At 43.6% G+C, this 22,989-nt stretch overlaps 2 protein-coding genes across 3 annotated transcripts; one reads left to right on the top strand and one right to left on the bottom strand.

The window, feature by feature from the left end:
• Nucleotides 1-1,997: 1,997 nt before the first annotated feature.
• Nucleotides 1,998-15,377, top strand: TMEM79 (transmembrane protein 79). 2 transcript variants are annotated; one of them, XM_087914098.1, is made up of 5 exons: nucleotides 2,035-3,273; nucleotides 3,963-4,241; nucleotides 7,114-7,986; nucleotides 11,845-12,058; nucleotides 12,692-15,377. In XM_087914098.1, the coding sequence occupies exons 3-5, from the start codon at nucleotides 7,269-7,271 to the stop codon at nucleotides 12,897-12,899; spliced, it is 1,140 nt and encodes a 379-aa protein (XP_087770224.1). In that variant the 5' UTR covers nucleotides 2,035-3,273; nucleotides 3,963-4,241; nucleotides 7,114-7,268; the 3' UTR covers nucleotides 12,900-15,377. The 2 variants fall into 2 exon arrangements, with proteins under 2 accessions (XP_026573507.2, XP_087770224.1); XM_026717722.2 differs by lacking the exon at nucleotides 3,963-4,241 and having other exon boundaries at nucleotides 1,998-3,273.
• Nucleotides 15,378-15,573: 196 nt separating this feature from the next.
• On the bottom strand, nucleotides 15,574-22,277 carry LOC148124553 (uncharacterized). Its single transcript, XM_087914099.1, has 3 exons — nucleotides 21,920-22,277; nucleotides 17,139-17,300; nucleotides 15,574-15,838 (listed from the first exon to the last, which is right to left on the bottom strand). Exons 1-3 carry the CDS (start codon nucleotides 22,226-22,228, stop codon nucleotides 15,695-15,697), a joined length of 615 nt encoding a protein of 204 aa, XP_087770225.1. The 5' UTR covers nucleotides 22,229-22,277; the 3' UTR covers nucleotides 15,574-15,694.
• Between the last annotated feature and the right edge of the window lie 712 nt (nucleotides 22,278-22,989).

The following is a 22,989-nucleotide window of genomic DNA, read 5'->3' as shown; positions in this document are numbered from 1 at the left end:
TGGCAGCCTGCCTACCTGATAGCTGTTGCTTAGTGACCTATGTGGGGTCATCTGTGATGTCACAGTGGAACAAGGGGAGGGGGCAGGAGGGGCTGTAACTGCCTGGGAAGAGCCAGCCATCAGCATCTAGGCCAGCTCCCTGCTGCCTCAAGGCACCATCATGGCTGCCCAAAGCCTTTTTTGGTTGCCTCTTCCTCTTCCTGTTCACGCCCTTTTGGGTGGGGGGTCCAAAGCCCCTGTTCGAATCCCTGTGGGGGGAGGCCTCCTGGGTTGAAATTTTGGACCTGGACAACTTAGAACCACGCCACCTACGGTCTGACCTAAGCTTAGAACACAAAATTATCTGCTACAATGTCCTACCTGTCAATGTCTACTTCAGTCTCAACCACAATAATACACAGGCAAACAATAGATACAAACTCAAAGTAACCTGCTCCAAACTTGATTGCAGAAAATACGACTTCAGCCACAGAGTGGTTCTACCTCACTCTGTTGTTACATCCTCAAACCCCCCACACTTTAACCTTAAACTGTCCACCATGGACCTCACTCCATTCCTAAGAGGTCTGTAAGGGGGTGTGCATAAGTACACCAGCGTGCCTACCGTCCCTGTCTCACAGTTCCCATTTATTCATACTCATTATGTATATACATGTTATACTTGCATGTTTATATGTTATGCTCATACTTCTACTTGCTTTCTCACACATGCTTGACGAACTAAATAAATAAATGGGTGTCCCCAATGAGTTCTCTTCCTCCGCCTCGTGTGGCTTTTATGCTTGAAGTATCCTCTTCATTGCCTTTAATGGGGGCAGGCATGTGGGGAAGGCGGTCCCCCCCCAGATCCCTAGCACCCAGGAGGAGGAGAAGGAGGGGCGGCAGACAAGTGACCCTTGTGGGGGAGGGGCTGGAAGTGGGGGGCTGAACACCCAGGGTCTCCCTGAAGCCTCGAGGAGGAGGAGGAGGAGGAGGAAGGAAATCACCACCACCCAAGATGGATTCAGACGTTACACCTAGCGGACAGGCTCCCCACCGGCTGTATTCAGAGCATGTGGCAAAAATAATAATTAAAAAATAGATTTCTTTCTTTATTTTGGATTAAAAGTATTACAGTAAAATTAGCACATCACCAGGGATATAAGATCACCGACTGGAGAAACAAACACACCTGTACAAATGGATGAAAAGTGATTTATTTAATTGACAGAGGGGGGAAAAGTAAGAAATTTTAACTGTTTAACTGTTTTTAAATTAATGCAAACTTCCTTCCCTAGAACCATCTAGAGAAGGTCTTGAAGCCATAAAGTTTCTCCACCACAGCAACTTTAAGATGTCTGGACTTTAGCTCCCAGAATTCCCTATGCTGACTGGGGAATTCTGGGAGTTGAAGTCCACCCATCTTAAAGCAGGCTGGATGGGAAATTCTGGGAAGGCCACCAAAAAGTTGGCCTTCAATATCCTTAAGCCTGGCGTCTTTTCTTCTACCAACAGGTGACCCCAAGAGACAAACCAGGACTGTGCTTTTTCTGGTCACCTAGCTGTGGGGTCCCTGGGCCCTGTGTTTTTTTGAGACTTCGTCATAGTCAGCGCGTAAGCCAGATCAACTTAACCACCGGGTTACGAATGTAACAATGGCCGTGATTCACTTAACGACTGTGGCAAGAAAGGTTGTACAATGGGGCAAAACTCGGTCCAACAACTGTCTCGCTCAGCGATAGGAATTTTGGGCTCAATTGCGGCTGTAAGTCAAGGACTACCTGTCGAATCAACACTCAGCCAAACCTAACTTCACAGAGTTCTTTTCTTGGTCTGGAGTGGGGAGTCAAAGTTTTAAACGCACAACCTGCACACACATCTGAAAGTCAAGGCAACAGCTGTGCTGCTCTCTAGTGGCGAACCTGGGCCAAGACAAGTGGGGAGCGCAGGTTGCAAATGAAGAGTTTGGCTCAATGTGCCTGTATGCCTTTGGGGCGTGGGGGGGGGGGTGGAGAGACTCTGTGTACGTGTGTGTGTGTGTGTGTGTGTGTGTGTGTGTGTGTGTGTGTGTGTTATCTCACTCCCCTCAATTTTTCTGTTTGTCTATATCTGTGTGTGTCTCCCTTACTCTCTCTCTATCTCCCTTTCTTTGTATATGTGTATATGTGTGTGTGCATTGTTCTTTTCTCTCTCTCTCTCTCTCTCTCCACACTCCCCTGGTGTGTGTGAATGTGTCTGCCTGTGTGTGAGTCTGTGCTTCTCTCTCTCTCTCTCTCTCTGTGTACGTGAGTGTGTATCTGTTCCTTTCTCAGTGTATCTGTGTGTGTCTATATGTCTGTGTATCTCTATCTGTCTTTGTGTATGTGTCTGTTCCTCTTTGTGTGCATGTATGTTCCTCCCTGAGTGTGTTTGTGTGTGTGTCTCTCTCTCTCCCTTTCCCCCGTTTTTGTGTTTGTCTGTATCTGTGTTTCCCCCCTCTGTCTGTTTGTGTGTGTGTGTCACCCTCCCTCTGTGTGTGTGTGTGTTTGTATCTCTGTGTGTCTGTATCTGTGTGTGTTTGTCTCTTCTGTCTTTCTCCCCCCCACACTGTGTGTGACTGTGTCTGCTTGTCCCTCTGTGTGTCTGTGTGTGTGTGTGCCTCTCCCTGTATGTGTCTCTGTGAGTGTCTCTGTTCCTCTCTGTGTATCTGTCTGTGTGCCTCTCTCTCTCTGTATTTCTGTGTGTATGTTCTTCTCTCAGTGTATCTCTCTCTGTGTATCTCTCTTCTCTCTTTGTGTGTGTTTGTGTGTCTGTGAGTGTGTATCTGTTCCTCTCAGTGTATCTGACTGTCCTCTCTTCTCTCTTTCTGTGTGCCTATGTGTCTCTGTGAGTGTGTATCTGTTCCTCTCTGTGTATCTCTCTCTCTCTCTCTCTCTCTCTCTGTGTGTATTTCTCTCTCTCCCTTTCTCTCTCTCTCTCTCTGTGTTTTCCCAACTCAGAAACCGGGCGGGACAGGCTCAGCCAACCGGCCCCCGCACCTCTTGCCAGGGACTCCACCTGGGCTGGTCAAACAGGTTTGGAAGTCCAAAGGACAAAAAGCCAGAAAATTGAAGTTGCGCATTTGACAAACTTGCGGAAGGGCTGCTGGAGTTCCTGGCATCTGAAGCAGCTCCGGTTTATTTCCCCCTTCACACACACACACACACACACACCATACACACATACATGCACGTCCCAGGGTGAAAAGGCGAGTGTGCAAGGCGTGAGAAAGGAGAACCAGGCGAAAGGACCGGAGGATTTCTCTCCGTCTCCCCGGTAGGTTTTCGAAACTAGCAAAACTTTAACTAGGCTTCTCTCACCACTTTTCTCCTCTTAAATGCAGTCGGATCCTTTGGGTTTCTTTTTTTTCCTTTATACTTTATTGGGTTTTTTCATTTGTACATATCTCAATTACTTAATAAACAAATTAAATTTATTAATAAATAAATTACTTAATAAAATTTTGTATACATTCACATATCCAATACAATCTGTACATACTATTTCCATACTTTCTACATCTATCATATGCATTATATATACATTTTCTTTTCTTATTTCTATTGTCAATCCAATGATACCATTTCTCCCATATTGTATAGTATTCTTTTTTTTTTTTTGGTAAAAGTTTTATTTCAATTTTCCACATTTTTAAAGAAACATCTTTTTAGCGAACAGGTTTTCACATCTCTGTACAGACACAATTTGATTTACATATTCGTCTTCCACATTTAGTTCATATCAATCTCTACTTTACATATATTTTCTATTGTTTTTCACAAATATTTTCATCAAGCTTATTTATAATTTTTCCAATCATTTCTTAACCTATGCCTTTTAGCTTTAACTAATTCTCATATCATCATCTTCATTATGCTTATCCTTTTATGTGTGTTCTGAATAATCTACATTCCCTTTTAACCAGTTGGATTTCTGCCTGTGTGCTTGCTTGGCTTTTGTTTTAGCGGCTCAGCCTGGCGTGACACCATGGATTCGCGCCGCTTTAGCATGAACTGATCGATGCACTGGGCAAATCCAGAAAATTTGTTGATCCAAGTAGCCAAGTGTGTAATCTGGCAACTCTAAAAAGACTTCTTGGAAGAAATAGCCTTCTGGGTTCAGTTCCAAGTGAGGAAAAAGACACTTGGAAACACGGCGGCTGTTTGGAAAGATGGTTGAATGGTGGACAGCAGGACCACATGGCTTGGAGCTCCAAAGTGAAAAGGACAATCACATACTTCAAGGTGAAACGAAAAGGGAAGGGCTGAGATGCCGAGAGACCCATATATATATATATATATATATATATATATATATATATATATATATATATATATATATATATATATTATATACCCGTTGGGCCTCACCTTAGTGTTTACTGTTCCTGTGCAAAAAATGTAATCCCATTGGCTGTCAAACTCCCAGGGGCGGGGGTCTTAACTAACTTTGTAGGCATGTCTGGACCACATGGCTTCACCTGAGTGCTGGCTGATGCAATCTTCCCAGGCCAGGTGGTGAGATAGAAAGAGACCTTTGTTATGTAGAATACTCGGCCCTAGGCCTTAATGGCACATTAGCAAAGGTGGGGAGTGGGCTAAATTTCTGCCTCTCTGAGGTGAGTTTCTGTTTCTGCGTTTCTACTCTTTTTAGGGGAAATATTCTTCCTTTTAAATATTTCCTAGGATATTTCAATTTTCTAGGAGAGGATTGAGTGCTAACTTCCTACAGACCAAAGAAACACCTTTCAAAGTTTTGGAAGTTTGGCTCGCGATCACGGTTGAAATGGGGGGTAACTGCTGGAATCCCAACATAATCGCAACAGGTAGTCCTCGACTTACAACAGTACGTTTAGCAACTGTTTGAAGTTGTAGCGCTGCTGGAAAAAAAGGGACTGAGAAATGTTTTTTTCCACCCTTATGACCCATCTTCGTGACCGTGTAATCAAAATTCGGATGTGGGGCAACTGGCTCACCTATACGACAGCCGCAGTGTCTCCCTGGGTCACGCAATCACCCTTTTGCGACCTCCGGACAATGGGGAAGCCAGATTCACTTAACAACCATGTGACCAATTTTTAACAACTGCAGGGATTCGCTTAACAAACATAGCAAGAAAAGTCATAAAATGGGGCAAAATGTTTCACTTAGCAACGTAAATTGGGACCAATTGTGCTCGTAAGTTAAGGACTATCTGTGCCTTCACACACAGTCCCACCTGATGAGGAGGGGGGCTGAAATACTATACTGGTGTGTAGTTTTATAGTTACTTTCTTCAAATGCAGTCAGTTCGCTGCATTTTGCTACACAACTTAATGTTTTGTTCTTTTTCTCTGTTGGGTTCATATAATGGATATATATATGTATGTATGTATGTATGTATGTGTGTACGTATGTATGTATGTATGTTATTCAGCTTTGTTTGGGTATTTTCCCACGTCATTATAGTTGTGCTTTTAAAGTTGTAGCAACGTTTTGGCAGAATCTCATCTGCCATCATCAGGCTTCTGTACTGGGTTCGTCTGAAGCCTGATACAGAAACCTGATGATGGCAGATGAGATTCTGCCGAAATGTTGCTACAACTTTAAAAGCACAACTATAATGACGTGTGAAAATACCCAAACAAAGCTGAATACCATACATGTACGTACCCGCGAAAACTTAAGAAAACAAATATATATACGTTATGTCACAACATATATCTATCTATATCTATCTATATCTATATATCTATGTATCTCTCTCTCTCTATATATATATATATGTATATGTAGTTTGCTTACCCATGTTTAGCATAATAAATCACAATTGCCTGGATGCACAGCCAACTAATCTATGTTTAAGATACAATGGCTAGGTTGGTGCGACATATTATATACAATAAACCTTGACATTTCTGCGCCTTTCTGTATAAATACAAACAGATTCAGAATTATGAAGTCTAGCAACTTAAAATAACACTCCACACTTCTTATGAAGTAAATCTTAATTTATGCATAAGTTTAACCCAATTCTACAGCAATTAGTTGCAGGAGGAGAGGTGTGCTAGGCTAGCCTACAGTAGGAGAAAATCACATTTGATGGAGTGAAGCTTATAAAACTTGATCTGTTTAATAAAATGTGTTACTAGGTTTGACAAAGGGGTGGTTACGTCCCTCCTGGTTTTATAGCAGGAGGCAAACTCTGTTGGATATCAAATGAAGACAAGGGCCTAAACTGGCTGTTATTTGGATGTGGAAGTTGAAAAAACATCTCAGAAGAAATTTATGAGGTGCTTTTTTTCAAGAGTTTCTGGTTTTTCTTTTGAAGACATTTCTCTTCTCATCCCAGAAGCTTCTTCAGCTCTGACTGGTTGGTGGGGAAGGGAAGGAATTATATTCTTTGCAGACAGCTGCTCATTTGCATCCTTTTAGAGAGCCACTGAGGCCACTTGGAGGTTTGTCTGTGTCCTCAGGGTCACCTGAGTAGTGCAAATGGGGTGTGGAAGGACCCATTTACCTGAGGACACCAATTTATCTGACGACCAATCTCTTCTTGAAAGCCACCAGTGATGAAGCTCCCACGACTTCCAAAGGCCATTTTAAAATTCTTAGAATGGATAATTCCCCTTTCAAGCGTTAGTAGGGGAGGATAGTTCCTGTATTGATCAGATAAGCCCCCTCCCCTCCCAAAATGACCAACAAAACAAAAGATTTCCTTTGTGTTCCTTCTTGCAGATTTTTGTTCAGTGGGGAGGCCTTGGAGCAGGGGTGGGATTCAGCCAGTTTAGGCTGGTTCACGCGAACCGGATGTTAAACTTACATATGGTTCGCTAAACTGGTAGTTGAACTGACTGGCTGGCCCCGCCCACCCCACTATACCCCTCCCCGGAGTCTCCATGTAGCCCATTTTGGATGCAAATAAGTGCAGGGGCTGCGTGGAGGCTCTGGGAGGGTGAAAAACGGCCCTCCTAGAAGTTCCGGTAGGCCACGCTCACCATGGCCACGGCCCACCCAACAACCGGGCAGAGAACCGGTTGTTGGGATTTTTGAATCTCTCCCCTGCCTTGGAGCCACCCTTTGCATCCTTTGGCTGTCTCCAAACAGATGTATTTATATTTTTCCATTCTTTCTGCAGCACACGAACCAGCTGCAGCACATCCTGAGATATTCCTGGTCCGTTTTGCCAGAGCCTCTTGTTCTGGGGAAGAAGAAGGAATGGTGACTGCAAAGATTTAGCAGAAAAAAAAAGCTCAGCAGATACGGAACAAACTTTTGCTAAAACAGTTGAAGATGTCGGTTGTTGCTCCTTCGGGAGATTTGGCGATGGTGCCCCTGGGAAAGGACTCGTACCCTGATGCCCAGTTGGACCAGCCTCACACTCAGGAGCTGAGTTTGGACGATGCCAAGGCGACTTTGCCCTGGGACCGAGCCCAACACGATGCAGCGGGCGAGATGCCCGAGGTTTTGGAGACGGACGCCCGGCCGAGCCCGGAAGGGAGCATGAAGGCAGCCGCGTTGGGCTCTGCCATGGACCATCAAGCTTTCCTGAAACCTCTGGAGAATGATGGGTGCAGTGGGGTGCCCGCCATGGCAACCCACGCCTTCATCCCCATCGACCCCCTCTGCATCGAACGCCGTCCCAGGAGCCACAAGAAGCAGCCGTGGCAGCTGGGAATGCCACCACAGGACAGGGCACTGTGCCAGGAGGAGAAGTGCGACCTCGAGCAGCAGACCTTCCTCGGCCAAGGCTGCTCGGACTCTTTGCATGACCTCCCCGATCCTCCTGTGGAGCCGTCACAGACCCATTGTTGCCAGACGAAGGGGTGCTGCAACTCGGCCAACCTCAAAGCCGTGGCCTCCATGACTACCGCCCTGATCATCTTCCCGGGCTTGATCTACAGTGCCTATGTCTTCCTGCCCTTCGACGTGCCTGTCATGGAGAGCATGAGTGCCCGGCTGGTGTACACGCTGCGTTGTGGGGCGTTCGCCACCTTCCCCATCATTTTAGGTGAGTAGGGAGGAGTCTACTTGCCGTACACATTAAAAGAATTGGAAGGGACCTTGTAGGTCATCTAGTCCAACCCGCCGCCCAAGCAGGAGACCCTGCGCCATTTCTGACAGATGGCAGTCCAGTCTCCTCTTGAAAGCCTCCAGGGATGAAGCTCCAACAACTTCTGAAGGCAACTTCTGTTCCATGGGTTGATTGTTCTCACTGTCAGAAAGTTTCTCCTTATTTCCAGGTTGAATCTCTCCTTGTTCAGTTTCCATCCATTCTTCCTTGTCTGGCCTACAGGTGCTTTAGAAAATAGCTTGACCCCCTTCCTCCTCTCTGTGGCAGCCCCTCAACTATTGGAAGACTGCTCTCTTGTCTCCCCTGGTCCTTCTCTTCCCTAGAGTAGCCAGGCCCAGTTCCCGTAGCATAGAGAAGGTGCCAGGCCGGGGGAAGCTGTTGTACATGACCAGCCCAGAATCCCCTCGGTTCATGTCCCAGGGTTGGCGACAGGCTCCGTTGAAGCGTTCCACAGGCCAGGAAATCTGCGTGTGCAGCCTCCCAAAAGCAAAAAAATCCCAGCTCCTCAATAATTTCATTACTGAATGCATCATGATGCTGGTGGCCATCTTGCCATCTTTGCCCATCAGGAAAGCCAGCTATAAATTCTACAGTCAAGTGCCAATTGGAGAATTTTCCAGATATTCCCTTTTAACTTTATTTATTTTTTGATAAAATTGATATGGCTGCCCAATTCAGTGATTCTGGGCAAAATAAAGCCAAAATAGAATAGAAAATAGAATAGAATGGAATAGAATAGGAACAGGGATGGAAATGGGAGTAGAGTAGAATAGAATAGAATAGAATAGAATAGAATAGAATAGAATAGAATAGAATAGAACAGAACAAATATTTGAATGAAGGAATAGAATAGAAATAGAAGACTATAGAATAGAATGGGAATGGAATAAAACAGAATAGGGAATGGAATGGGAATTGGAATAGAATATTGGAATGAAGAATTTAGGAGGATAGGATAGGATAGAATAGAATAGAATATGTTAGGAATATTAGTCACCTAACAGTTATTTGGGTTGGAAATATATAAACCAGGATAGACATTTTAATACTGTATCTTTAAGAAAATGCAAAAACTGAAATTGGTGTGGTTCTGCAAATGGCCATAAGATGGAGCCAGTCTCAGAAATCTCAGTGAAGTGAGTGAATCTCTGTTTGCTTCTGTTGGAGAGTAGTGCCGTTCCTCCAGTTCCTATTGATCATTGATGTAAGTCTGTTACTGAACTGTTTTTTGATACTGGACTTTGATATTCGGATTATCCCTGAAATGAATACTGACTGCTTTACCTGTGAATGACTTGGATTGCTTGTTTGAACTTTACTTAAACGTTTATTGAAAGTAAAAACCTACATTAACTGTACAGTGTATCTGTGTGCTGTGTGAGTAGTATTCAAACACGTCTCTCCCTATGTCTCCCTGTATGCGCTCATTCTCCTAACGGGGAATTACCTCAACAGAATAGAATTCATAACTTTATTGTCACTTTGAATATAGATTAATTGGCATACATTAAAATGAAATTTTGTTGCGTTCAGCTCATAAGACACCTGAAGGCAGGACAAGAAGTAATGGATGGAAACTCAAGGAGAGAAGCAACAAGGAACTAAGGAGGAATTTCCTATCAGTGAGAATAATTAAAATGTCAGCGTTACATTAAACTGTAAAAAGAAACACGGAACATTCTTTCACATGTGGTGGTCCTGCACTGAAGCCCAAAGATACTGGCATAGAATCAAAAAAATGGTTAGAGGAAATAACGGCAGAGCAAATTGAATTAAAACCAGAATTCTTCTTATTGGGGGTATTTAATAGACAAATGTCTAAAAAAGTCAAATATAATATACTGCACATTCTTACTGCAGCTAGAATAATCTTTGCAGTGTGTTGGAAACAAGCAGACATTCCAAGAGAGAAAATGGTCATTCAGAAAATAACAGCCTATGCAGAGATGGATAAGTTAACCTTAGCCCTTAAGGAAAAAGAAACATCAGAATATTATAGAAGCTGGGAATGCTGGTATGACTGGATAGAACAAAAATAGAAAATATATTAGTAAACAACGTAAAATGTAAAAGAGGTAGTAATTATATACTCGCAATAAGATGTATTTGTAAATATATCACCAATATTGATAACAAGCAAGGAACCATAGAGTGTCGATAATAGAATTGCTAGTTTTTAATCGTTTTTTTTTCCTTTTTTTGTATGTGTTTGTGTGACATTTTAGTTGTATAATTAATAGTTTGTTTAAAAAGAAAAAAGAAATCAGGAGACTAAGTTTAAGTCCCACCTTAGATATAAAAGCCAGCTGGGTGATTTTGGGCCAGTCACCCTCTCATAGCCCAACCCATCCCACAGGGTTGTTGTGGGAAAAAAAATAGAAGGAAGGAGTATTATGTTTGTTTGTAAATCTGAGTTACCTATGAAATAATAAAGGTGGACTAAAAATCTAATAAATAAATATGTAGCCTTCCTCATGCTAGCAGAACTTATTTCTGAAAACAATCCTAGGACTCATCCTAATTCATTTTTCAGCACTTACAATTTAACCAAAAATAACATATTTTTAATACGATAGCTAAAAAAGACTACACCCACCTCTAATCTAAAGTGTGTTTTATTCAATTAACAATAGCATTTAATTTTCTTTTTTTACTATTTGTTTTAATTGTTTCTGATTGTTTGCCACTGAGAATCACTGATTTGAGATGTGCAGCTATACAAACTGAATAAATGAATCAATCAATCCTATTTTCTGTCATTCTATGATACTCTGAATCATACACACAGTATACAATAAGTCACAAACAAAACAAGCATTGCTAAAAGCTTAAACATTATGCAAACACATTCTTAGACTTCTAGTTGTAGATATTCTATGCATTAAAAATTAAAATGTCAAATCATAAAACTTCAATATAACAGAGTTATTTAGTAACAGAAGTAGTATATAAACTTATCATTTCATAGTCATGTTCATTATTTTCAAGGAGTAGTGCAAAGTACAAAAGTCTACACCCAAAGGACATATTGGGGCTCTTATGTATTTATGATCAATGAAGTCTCTATCACATAATACACAACCCACAAAAACCGGAGCCCTTTGAAACATGTTTCAGATTTTCTATTAGTCTTATCCGCATGTGCTTAATAACTTTAAAAACCTTCCTTAAGTGTTTGTTTTAAAGAAATTAAAGACTATTATTAAGTGTTGTAAAAAAAAAAAAAAGTCAGCGTTACACCCATAGCAAATAGAACTCCAAGGCAAGCCATTTCCTCAAAGAACAAGTTTATCCTATTGGCACAAATTAGTGAAAACCAACTCTAAAGATTCCCTGCAGTTTTCCCCTAATTAAAAGTAAACGTTTCCCAATCAGTCACATGCTCCAATCAAGGTGCTGTCTGGTTGCTTGGAAATTTCACTTGTCTGCCACCTGTGGGAATGTCCTTGGTTCTCCGGGGAAACTATTTTGTTTTGGCTACAAAACCGCCAGCTATCTCTACTCCCCGCTCTCTGTCCCTCAGCACCATTGTGGCAACACTGAAGCCTCCAAGATGGCCTCGGTCAGGACAGCTTCAGAGTTGACATAACCTGTGGAATGGCCTAGAAACTGTGGGTGCTGCATCCCTGGAGGTTTTCAAGAAGAGCCTGGAAAGCCGTTTGGCCAGAATGTCATAGGATCTCCTGCTTGCGCGGAAAGTTGGACTAGCAGATCTCCAAGGTCCTTTCCAGCCCTAAGGTCCCCCTTGAGCAAGCCTTTCTTTGACCCCTTCCTCCTGTCTCTTTTCCCCTGCAGGGATGATGGTTTACGGGGTGTCTCGCCTTTATGCCTCCTCCCTGCAGCCTTTTGAGGAGCTCACCAGGGAGGTGGAGATCCATCGGCATTTCGTCTCGCAGTCGGTCGACCTCTTCATTCTTTACTTCTTCAACATCGCTGTCCTTTCCACCTACCTGCCCCAGGAAGGGCTCAAGGTGATCCCACTCCTGACGGCCCTTTTTGCCATCTCACGGTAAGATAGAAACAGCTATGTGACCCCTCTCCTCTCCCTTCTAGACCCTTCCTCTGGGTTGGATCCATTTGCCTGGTACAGGGTCTCCTGCTGGAGCGGGAGGCTTGCTATGCCCCCGCCAGAGCCTGAAAGGGGGTGTGCATAAGTGCACCAGCGTGCCTACCGTCCCTGTCCCATGGTTCCCATTTATTCATACTCATTTTATTATGTATATACGTGCTATACTTACATGTTTATATGTTATGCTCATACTTACACTTGTTTTCTCATTACATGCTTGGCAAACTAAACTAAATAAATAAAATAAAAACGAATTATCCAAAAAACCCACAACCCAATTAACAAACATAAATATAAGACACCGTGGATGCTCCATCCCTTGGAGGCTTTTAAGAAGAGAGTAGACAGCCATCTGCTTGAACAGAGGGTTGGACTAGATGACCTCCAAGGTCCCAGCTCTCTTATTCTGTTCTCTGTTAATTGGAATTGTTCCTGCGAAATGCAAGCAAGGGTTTGCTTGGGGTTTTGATGGGGAGATCCACAGGATTGCGATGGGTGTGACGCTTGGATCCCACCATCGTGGCTGCCGTTTTGACTTCTCTTGACCATTTTTCTTTCTTGTCCTTCTTCCAGGCTTCTCTACTGGCTGGCGTACGCCATGGGCCGCTCGTTCCGAGGCTTCGGATTTGGCCTGACCTTCCTCCCCCTGGTTGCCATGTTGGTCTTCAACCTCTACAGCATGTTTCTGCTGGACACGGAGAACATGTTTGCCGTGAGGAGTGCCAAGTCCCCGTTGCAAAAGGAGGAGCTGGATGTCTCCAGGTCCCGGTACTGGGGGTGAAGCCAGGCAGAGCCTCAAAGCCAAGGAATCCCCCTTTCTGAACTGCAGCGAGGCTCGTTTCCATCCTTGGCTGACAGTAGGCTTGGGAGGAGCCCTCGAGGTCACTAGTCTCACCCCGCCTCTGTCCAAACCAGTGTGACAGCATCCCAGTGGAGAAGACTGGCCAACCTCAGAACTCCTTGGAGAGAAGCCCCCCCCATCTCTGCTCTGCACCACGGGATCTTCGGCCACCTTATTTAGAAGTCCTTTCTGACCTTCATTTGGGTGCCTTCCTACCTCTTGAAGCCATCCTCTGTTCTTGGAAGGGAGGAACCCGTGTGATCCTTCTTTTTACAGATTACAGTTGGAAGGGACCTTGTAGGTCATCTAGTCCAACCCCCTTCTCCCCAAGCAGGAGTTCCTCTGTCAGAAAATTCCTCATTTCCAGGTTGAATCTCTCCTTGATCAGTTTCCATCCTTTATTTCTTGTCTGGCCTTCGGGTGCTTTGGAGAATAGCTTGACCCCCTTCCTCCTCCTCTCTGGGGCAGCCCCTCAAATACTGGAAAGCTGCTCTCCTGTCCCCCCTGGTCCTTCTCTTCCCTAGACTAGCCAGGCCCAGTTCCTGCAACCGTTCATCGGATGTTTGAGCCTCCAGTCCCCTCATCATCCTAGTTGCTCTTCTCTGCACTTTTTCTAGAGTCTCAATATGTTTTTTTTAGTGTGGTGACCAAAACCGGATGCAGGACTCTAGGTGTGGCCTTACTAAGGTTTTATATGGTGTCACGTGGTGGAAAAACGCTGTTGTTCAACTTTCAGAAATATTCATTTACTCCTGTGACTTTATTTTTTTTCCTTCCATCCGAAAAGGTTCCAACCCCAATATTCACGCCAGATGCACCATTTGGGGGGCTCTGCCTGACTCCCTGGGATTGGGGGGGGGGATTTCCCAAAGGAGCGGAAGGGCTTGCTTGGTCCTTATTTGGGACGCCAAGCTGCAGGCACACTCATGCTTCTTCTGGCCTCCGTGCAACTCAGGGGTGTTGGGGTTCAGCACCAACATTGAGCCAGTGGTGGGATTCGAATTTTGTTACTACCGGTTCTGTGGGCATGGCTTGGCTTGGTGGGCATGGCAGGGGAAGGATATACTGCAAAATCCCCATTCAAAATCCCCACCCCACTGACCTGCTTTCCAGCTCCGTTCTCCTGTGCAGGGCAACCAAAGGAGACCCCGACAATCAGCTGGGACTCAATGGGAGGCAGAGAAGAGATGGAGGCGGGGCCAGTCAGAGGTGATATTTGCCGGTTCTCCGAACTACTCAACATTGTTGTTACCAGTTCTCCAGAACTGGCTGAATACCACCTCTGGTCTAAGCAGCCCATGGTAAGCAGCGTATTTTTAAAGAAATTGCACCCCCTTTTCTTAAATCTCAGAGAAAGGAGGAGTACTAATACTTTTATACTTTTCTTTAAAAGCATATAAAGGTAGTCCTCGGCTTACAACCATTCATGAAGTGACCCTTTCAAAGTTACAACAGCATTGAAAAAAATTGGCCTATGACCATTTTTCCACATTTAGGACCATTGCAAGCGGCCTTCAGACAAGCAGTCAAACCAAGAGCCATAGCCGAGAGTCTTTCTTTTCTAACTTTTCCCCAAGTTGGGACAGCTGACAAACGGTCCCTAAATGAATGGTTGTGAATTGAGGACTACCTATAACGCATCGTTTTGGTGATTTTGCTTTTCAGCCATTCCTCTTCTCCAACTCTTCTTGGAAAATTGTAAGGGTGATAAGGATTTGATTGACCGGGTGTAAGAGTTCCCATCACAGGACTAACTTGCACAGTGGGTCTGCGTGGGACTAAATTTAAACCCTCTGTTGTTGGCACCCCACCATGTATCAACCCCATTGAACCCCTGGAGATTTACAGATTAACAGAATTGGAAGGGACCTTGAAGGTCATCTAGTCCAGCCCCTGCCCCCCACCCAAGCAGGAGATCCTACACCATTTCTGACAGATGGCAGTCCAGTCTCAGTGCCCAAAATCAGCAAGAGCACCAGTAAGATTTGCCAATTTGCACAGGGGCAGACAGGACGGTGCTCCAGAGGGCTAACATCTTTGCCCAGAGGATCATGGGTTGCCCTCTCCCCTCTTTGGAAGAGCTTTATAGCTCCCACTGCCTTAAGAAAGTTCAAAACATCCTCAAAGACTCATCTTATCCTGGGCACACCTTTTTTTGAACTATTACCGTCGGGCAGATAGTACAGGATAATAAAAACAAGGACAAATAGGCTGAAAAACACCTTCTATCCCAGGGCAGTAACTCTATTGAATTCTACTGTATAGTGCAATGTGAATGCAACATCAGGGGTTTTCAATTCGATGTATAGAATGTGAAGGATGTGTGTGTGGGTTTATTTACATAGTCATCATGTACACAGAAGATGGTATATAATTTCGTTGTGCAAGGTGCAATGGCAATAAACTAAACTAAACTAAGAGCTGTCCATCTGATTACTGACCGGCCATTCCAGTTTGTGTCCGCCTTTGAATGCCAACGGGAGGCTGAGTCAAGTTAAGGGCTAGCAGATGCCTTCCAATCACTTGCAGGATCTTGTTCTTCTACAGTTGCAATTGGTTGGGAAAGAAATAGAACCTTGCATGGGGCAGAGGCGAGAGAGACGCAGTCAGTCAATCACATGGCAAAGCTTTTATTTTATTTTCCTATTTCAGGACAGCGGGGGACGAGAGAGGGCTACCAGCGATTCTAGCATGAGGTGGGGGTGGGGGTGACAGCAGGCATATCCTTTCTGGGGCTATTTTCCAGCTTCGTCGAATTCTCTATCTTCCCCAAGAAAAATATCCTTATCGATCATTTTAACTGGCTTGCAGTCCTGGCTCATTACAGTCTCACCGTAATCCCTTTCATTTTTAAAAATGTCAAATTTGCAGTCCAGTTGCTGAAAAATAGAAAAGGAGAGGTAGATGGGGGGAGGGAAACCAAAGAACAAGTTAAGAGGTTTGATGTGCAGTACATGTTTCCCAGGGCTTAACCATCACAAGTTCAATGGGCTTTACGTAAAATAAGCATCACTCTTGCCTGGGAGCATAAAAACACCAAAGGTTGGTCCCTTCCATCTCTGATTCTAAGATGGTCATGCAGGGGTGGGATTCTACTGGTTTGGACCGGTTCTGTAGACCCGGTTGTTATGATTCTGTGCAGTTCGGAGAAATTGTGTCCCTGGCTGGCCCCGCCCATCTCCGCCCTCCCCTCCCTTCCCCAGCTGACATCACTGCCCAACATTGCTGACTGCGTTCTCCCCCACCCAGTCACTCCTTAAGGTATTTCTTTTTCCCCTCCCGACGATCAGATGCTTTGATGATCAGCTGTTCCGGTATTCAGGAGGCAAAATATGGGAGGGGGATGCTGCAAGGAGGAGGAGGAGGAGGAGGAGGAGGAGAAGGAGGAGGAGGAGGAGGAAGAGGAGGAGGAGGCAGTCAAATGGCCACTCCCACCTAGCCATGCCCACAGAACTGGTTGTTAATAAATTTGAATCCCACTCCTGTGATCATGATAGTGGAGTCAAAACTTGAGGCAGGAGAACTTATGTAATTCTGACAAACGAATGTCCAATTTGTTTTTTCTTGAAAGCCTCCAATGAGTTTTTTTTCCCCCAAAAGGTGAGCAAGAGTCATTTGAAACATGCTGCTAAAATGCGTTTGGAACCTGGCTGGCAGGCGGCTACAAAACAAACGAAAAACAAAACAAAAAGAGAAATGTTTCTTTGTGTTTTGCATGGGAAAGGAAACAGACAAAGAAAAAGAAGGAGAGATGGAAGAGAGCAAGGAAGGAAAGAGGGGAAGGAAGGAGAATGAAGAGGGGAGGAAAAAGAAGAAAAAGGGAGGGAGGGAGGGAGGGAAACCAATTGGATCACTTCAGTCCAGTCATTGAGTTCTAATCCTGCCTTAGGCCATAGGCACGAAAGCTGGCTGGGTGACTTTGATCCAGTCTCTCTCAGCCCAACCCACCTTACAGGGTTGTTGTTGCAGGGAAGATAGGAGGAAGAAGGACTACTGCGTATATTCCTGCCTTAAGTCATTTAGAAAAACACTAAAGGCAGGACGTGAAAATATCTAAAATAATCAAAAATGAATCCGTTTGTTGGGGAATCCTGTCACTGGAAGGAGTCACTCCTAAGAACTCTTAGCTGAGTTTTCCCAGCTTGGGGTTCCTATGCAGACCAAGTCCTGTTTCCTCACCTCCTTGTTCTGGCCGTCAAGTGGACCGCAATATTTCGGGGGGCCTTCATCAGAGTCATCAGAGTCATCAAAGTGAGAGAGACTGTGATGCTTCACATCTTTTTTGGTGCAGTTGGTCTTTTCTAATGTCATCCGCAGGTACACCATGGATCCAATGGCTTTCTACGAAAACAATCAGGGTGTCAGCTAAAAAGATACTCCTGTGGTCTTTTTAGCTGCCAGCAGAAAGGGAGTAGGGTAAAGTAGTGCATTCCTTAAATGCTTCAGATAATTGCTAGGCAGCCAAAGCTGTTGGCGCGCAAGATTATTACTGGAGAGCATAGAATAGAATTCTTTATTGGCCAAGTGTGACTGGACACACAAGGAATTTGTCTTGGTGTAAATACTCTCAGTACACATAAAAGAAAAGATACATTTGTTAAGAATCAAGAATCATAACGTACAACACTTAATGATAATCATAAGGTACAATCAACAATCAAATCATACTAGGAAACAGTCAATATAAATTGTAAGGATACAAGTGACAAAGTTATAGTCCTACAGTCACAAGTGGGAGGGGATGGGTGATAAGGAGTGATGAGAAGATTAATAGTAATAGTAGTGCAGACTTTATAAATAGTTGGAACAGTGTTGAGGGAATTATTTGTTTAGCAGAGTGATCAGGCTTTCGGGGGGAAACTCTCCTTGTGTCTAGTTGTTCTGGTGTGTGGTGCTCTATAGCCTTGTTTTGAGGGTGGGAGTTGAAACAGTTTATGTCCAGGATGTGAGGAGTCTGTAAATATTTTCACAGACCCCTTTTTGACTTTTGCAGTATATAGGTCCTCCATGGAAGGCAGGTGGGTAGTAATTGTTTTTTCTGCAGGCCCAATTACCCTCTGAAGTCTGTGTCTGTCCTGTTGGGTTGCAGAACCAAACCAGACAGTTATAGAGGTGCAGATGACAGACTCAGTAATTCCTCTGTAGAACTGGATCAGCAGTTCCTTGGGCAGTTTGAGCTTCCTGATTGATGATGTCTCCCATAGAGGGGAGACCAGGGTCAAGGGGGAAATGAATATTTTAGTGTCGGCTGCATCCAGCTAACACTGACATGGCCACTCCTAATCTTTTTTTTTTTTTTTTACTCTGAGAGATGCGGCTAGAGACTTATGATTTGAATGAGGATGGATTTGTTGGAGCCCCGACACAGGGGTGTTTTGACTGTGAGATGCTCCGCAAAGGGCAAAGTCATCCTTTAGGAATAGAGAGGTCAAAAAAGTCAAGATGGCACCTGCAAAAGTGTGCGATCACAGCCATCATCTTGGCTGCTTCGACCACTCCCTTCCAAGCAGGAAATTAAACGTCTCTCTGCGTATGAAAATTGCTTTTCTATCACCATGATGGAATTGGGGAAAACAGGCAAAATTACATCCTTGCAAAATTCCCCCTGCCCCGAAATGAAGATTGCACAATGTGCTAGGCTTGGATAAGATGGGACTGGGGTGATTTTGGCTACAACCCAATGTCATAATTCACCTTTTGTCTTGGGATGTTGAGTGAACCTGGAATCCTTGTCAATCATATTGGAGGATTCTGGTTCGCCCACTGTGACTTGAAAACCTAAACCAGGTTTTAGGGTTGTGTGAATCCATCCCATGTGTGAACGGGATCAGAGCAAGCAACCACATCATGGTCAACAACAGTTTTAATGACTCCCACCAAACAATTGATTATGCTTGTTGAGGTATTCCCCGTTAGGAGAATGATTACACTCAGAGAAACATAGTGAGGGTGGTGATGAATAACACACAACCAGCACACAGAAACACTGAATAGTAAAATGCAAGTTTTACTTCCTGTAAACGGGTAAACAAAGTCCAACAAACAGTCCAAATCATATGTGGTTAAAGCAGTTAGTATTCAAAATAATCAGTCCAGGGATAATCCAAAAACGAAGTCCTTTTCTTTACCAGTATCATAAACAAAGTTCAGTAAACGAAGTTTGCAAATAGTTGCAAGATTCACAGCAATTCAAGCAGAATAACGATCAGGCAAAAGAGGTTGCTCTCTTTCTTCTTTGGAAGAGATTGCGAAGACCAGACTCCTCTCTAGAGCACTAAAAATCCCCACAGACCATTCTCCTCCTGGACATTCATATTTTGAACTGTTACCATCAGGGAGGCATTATAGGTGTCTTAAAATGAGGACTAATAGACTGAGAAACAGTTTCTTTTCCAAGGCAGTAATTGTCTTGAATCAAACAATGCATATGTGATGTAGCCCTATGTATATCGTGGCATTTTTAAACTATCTAACTTACTATATGTTTTAGATAGGTTTTAGACTAGGTTTTTAATTACTATTTAATTATTTTAATGTTTAAATACTCTATAGTGTGATTGTGATGTGGTGTTTGGGACACTGTGCTGGAGTAGCTTTCAAATTTCATTGTATTTGTAGAATGCAATGACAATAAAGGTATTCTATTCTATTCTAAAAGGAAAGCAAAGGAAATGCAAAAAAAAGAACAAACCAGGTTTATGGCCGTTGGGGGAAACCTCAGCTAATCACAATTACAAGATTCTCTTAAAGATACAGCAGTATTAAATGACTATCCTGGTTTATATATTGCCAACCCAACTGTTAAGTGACTATCGTTCCTAACAATCCTTGTCTGCTGTAGTTCGTTTCTCCCTGTTTACATTTTAAGTCAAGAACACTGCCTCGGTGTCTTCAATTTCTCTTCCAGTCTTTCCCTTTTTCTGCTACTATTTGCTTTTTCTCTGTTTGGTCCTCAATGTCTGCTCATAGAAGTCTTCCTTAAAGAGCCTCTCCCAAATTCCTCAAGGAGGTAATTCAGGAGAAGAATAGAATCCATCCCAAATTATTATTGGATATTTGTGTAGTGTTTTAAAATAAATTTTGTTGAATAAACATTAAAAACAATTGAACACAGTGCGACTTTCTTGGCCATCATTTTGGCCATATAAACTATAGCATAGAGATACCCGTAACAGTTAATTTCCTTTTCCCCCTTACGTTATTAATATAGTGCTAGCTGCTTATTATTTCTATTTACTTTTATCTACATTTATCTACAATTATATACATATTTACATTCTTTTATACTCATGCATTCGTATCATCTCATATTTGTCCATTGTATTCCATTCTCTTTGGTTTACAAAACTTTAACTATTTGATTAAATACAGGAGAAAGAGACAGAGTGGTATAAAGTCTGGACTAAAACATAGAATGATAGGATTGGATGGGATCTTGAAGGTCTTCTAGTCCAACCCTCGCTCAGGCAGGAGTCCATATTTTATTCCAGACAAATGGTGGCCCCATCTCTTGAGAACCACCAGGGTGGCACTACCCACAGCTTCTGATTTAACCATTCCACTGGTTAATTGTTCTCACTGTCAGTAAATTCCTCCTTAATTCTAGGTAGAATCTCTTTTTGATAAATTTTAATCCATTGCTTCTTGTCCTGCCTTCAGTTCAGATGCTTTGCAGGTTGTACCATGTGACAGCACCTCAAGTATTGGAAGACTGCTACTGTCACACACACACCCCGCCCCATCCTTCTTTCATTAATCAGACATTTTCTACTCCTGCAACCATTTATCGTACGTTTTAGCCTCCAGTCCCCTAATCATCTTTGTTGCTCTTCTCTGCCCTCCTTCTAGAGTCTCAGCATCGCTTTTGTATTTTAATGACCCAAACTGGATGCCGTATTCTAAGTGTGGTCTCACCAGCGCAGTATAAAACCACACTAATACTTCCCCTGAGGGGCTGCCCCAAAGAAGAGGGAATTGACTCCCAAAGCATGCAAAGGCAGGATAAGAAGTAACAGATGGAAACTAATCAAGGAGAAAAAAGCCATCTAGAAATAAGGAGGAATTTCCTGACAGTTAGAACAATTAACCAATGGAACAGCTTGCCTTCCGAAATTATGGATGCTCCATCTCTGGAGGTTTTTAAGAAGCCACCTTAAATTTCTCCTTAATTCTATGTTGGATCTATAATAATAATGAAAAAAACTTACATTACTACTTGAATCTCTACCTGTCCTCCAGTGTTTTGGAAATTAAATCAATCTTCTCAGCCCTTCAAGTACTAGAAGACTGCTATCATCCCCCTCCCCACTTTAATCCTTATCATCTTTGATAGGCTGGACATATCTAACTCCCTCAACCATTCATCATACTGTTTAGCCTCCAGACTCTTTATCACCTATGCTCCTCTTCTGTGCAATTGAGAAGACCCAAGTTTTAGTCCCCTTTCTTCCACTCTCTATGCTGCCTTGAGGTCCTACACGAATGGTGAGATATCAAAAACAAGAGCCTCAGTGAAGGTGTTGGACTAGTGATGAAGAGATACAGATTCTACTCCGCCTTCAGCCACAGAAAACTTACTCTTTCGGTCATAGATCCTCCCAGCCCAGCCTACCTCTCAGGATTGTTGTTGAGGAGGAGAACAGGAGATAGGAGTGCAATCCACACAGCCTTGAGCTTCTGAAGGAGAGGTGAGAACTCAAAAACTCCATAAAATAAATAATGGTGTGTGTGTGTGTGTGTGTGTGTGTGTGTATCCCTCTCCTAGGTGAATGGACATGACAGCGTTCCTCAGCTGGTTGAGTTGGACTGCAAAGTCTCTAATTCTGCAACTGACAAGACCGGGAATTATGGGAACTACCGTCTAGACTTCCTGTGGGGCCAGAGGGTGCTAAATGGCTACAATCCTCACTGAAACAATCATCAGATGGAGACCCTCTCAGTGGCTTCAAGATGCTTCTTACCTTGACCGTCACGGTTGCTTTCTCCAAGGTTGTGAACAAGGAGGGTTTCTGCATGTTAAAATATTGCAAGGCTAAGTCAGCGAAGTTGCGAATTTCATCCTGCCGCATTTCCTGCAGGGAAGCAATTCGTTGCCCAATGTTCTTCTTCAGCTCTCTGTCTGAGTTCACCACAGAGGTTGAGTTGTCTTTCACCACAGAAGTTGAGTTGTCTTTCACGGCAGAGGTTGAGTTGTCTTTCACTGAGTATTCTGCTGAAAGACTTTGGACAAGTAGGCAGCAGGCAAAGACCAGCTGCCAGTAGCCTCCCATGGTGCCAAAATCAATGCCACAACTCCTTGGGTAGCAATGGGCGGGCTGGGGATGGGGGGCACCGACTGATATAGGTTCAGGGGCTCCACCCCCAAGTCCAGACAGCCTGTCCTCCCTTGAGACACACCCCAAAAGAGAAACGGTCATTTAGTGAAGGCATCTCAGGCTGGACAATCGAATGCCACTCCCCTAAAAGAAGGCTTTGGTTGGCTGTGACATTCTCTTTCGTTGGTCCAGTCACGTGCCCTCCCTTCCATAGGCATTGATCTGACCCCACAATTGGTGTCTTTGGATAGGACATCCCAGAACCAGCCTTTGAAACCCAATTCTCATATTTTTCCCCTGGGGGTTAAGCCAAAATTCAAATATATTCATTCAACACACAAGGGAAATAAGTCAACTTTGCTTGACTGGTCCCATCAGACCAATTTAAGGATTGCAGATGCCATCAAAGCAATCCTTCTAGGATGTTTCACACACACCCTCTTTAAATTTAAATTATAAGTTTAATAAATAAATTTGGTATTCTGGGTGTAGACCAAAAAAACCCGTCCTTTTAAAAAAGAAATGGTGACGTACAATATCTGGTCCTTTTGGTTTGTATGTCAAACACTACCACGACCCTCCACACCCACCTAAAATTTCTGAGAGAGGTACATTGTCCTCACAAAGAAACTTCTCAGGAGTTTTGCTTTTCTTGCTGAAAAAGAACAACAAGAAACTAAGTTTAGATCTTTTTTTTCTTCCTGACCCCCTCTGGA

Source organism: Pseudonaja textilis, chromosome 16 (genome assembly GCF_049901715.1).
Source record: "Pseudonaja textilis isolate UNSWEBS1 chromosome 16, rPseTex1.2, whole genome shotgun sequence".
In the NCBI taxonomy this organism is placed as follows: Eukaryota; Metazoa; Chordata; class Lepidosauria; order Squamata; family Elapidae; genus Pseudonaja; species Pseudonaja textilis.
The sequence above is the reverse complement of the archived record's forward strand: the minus strand, read 5'-3'. Positions and strand labels throughout refer to the sequence as shown.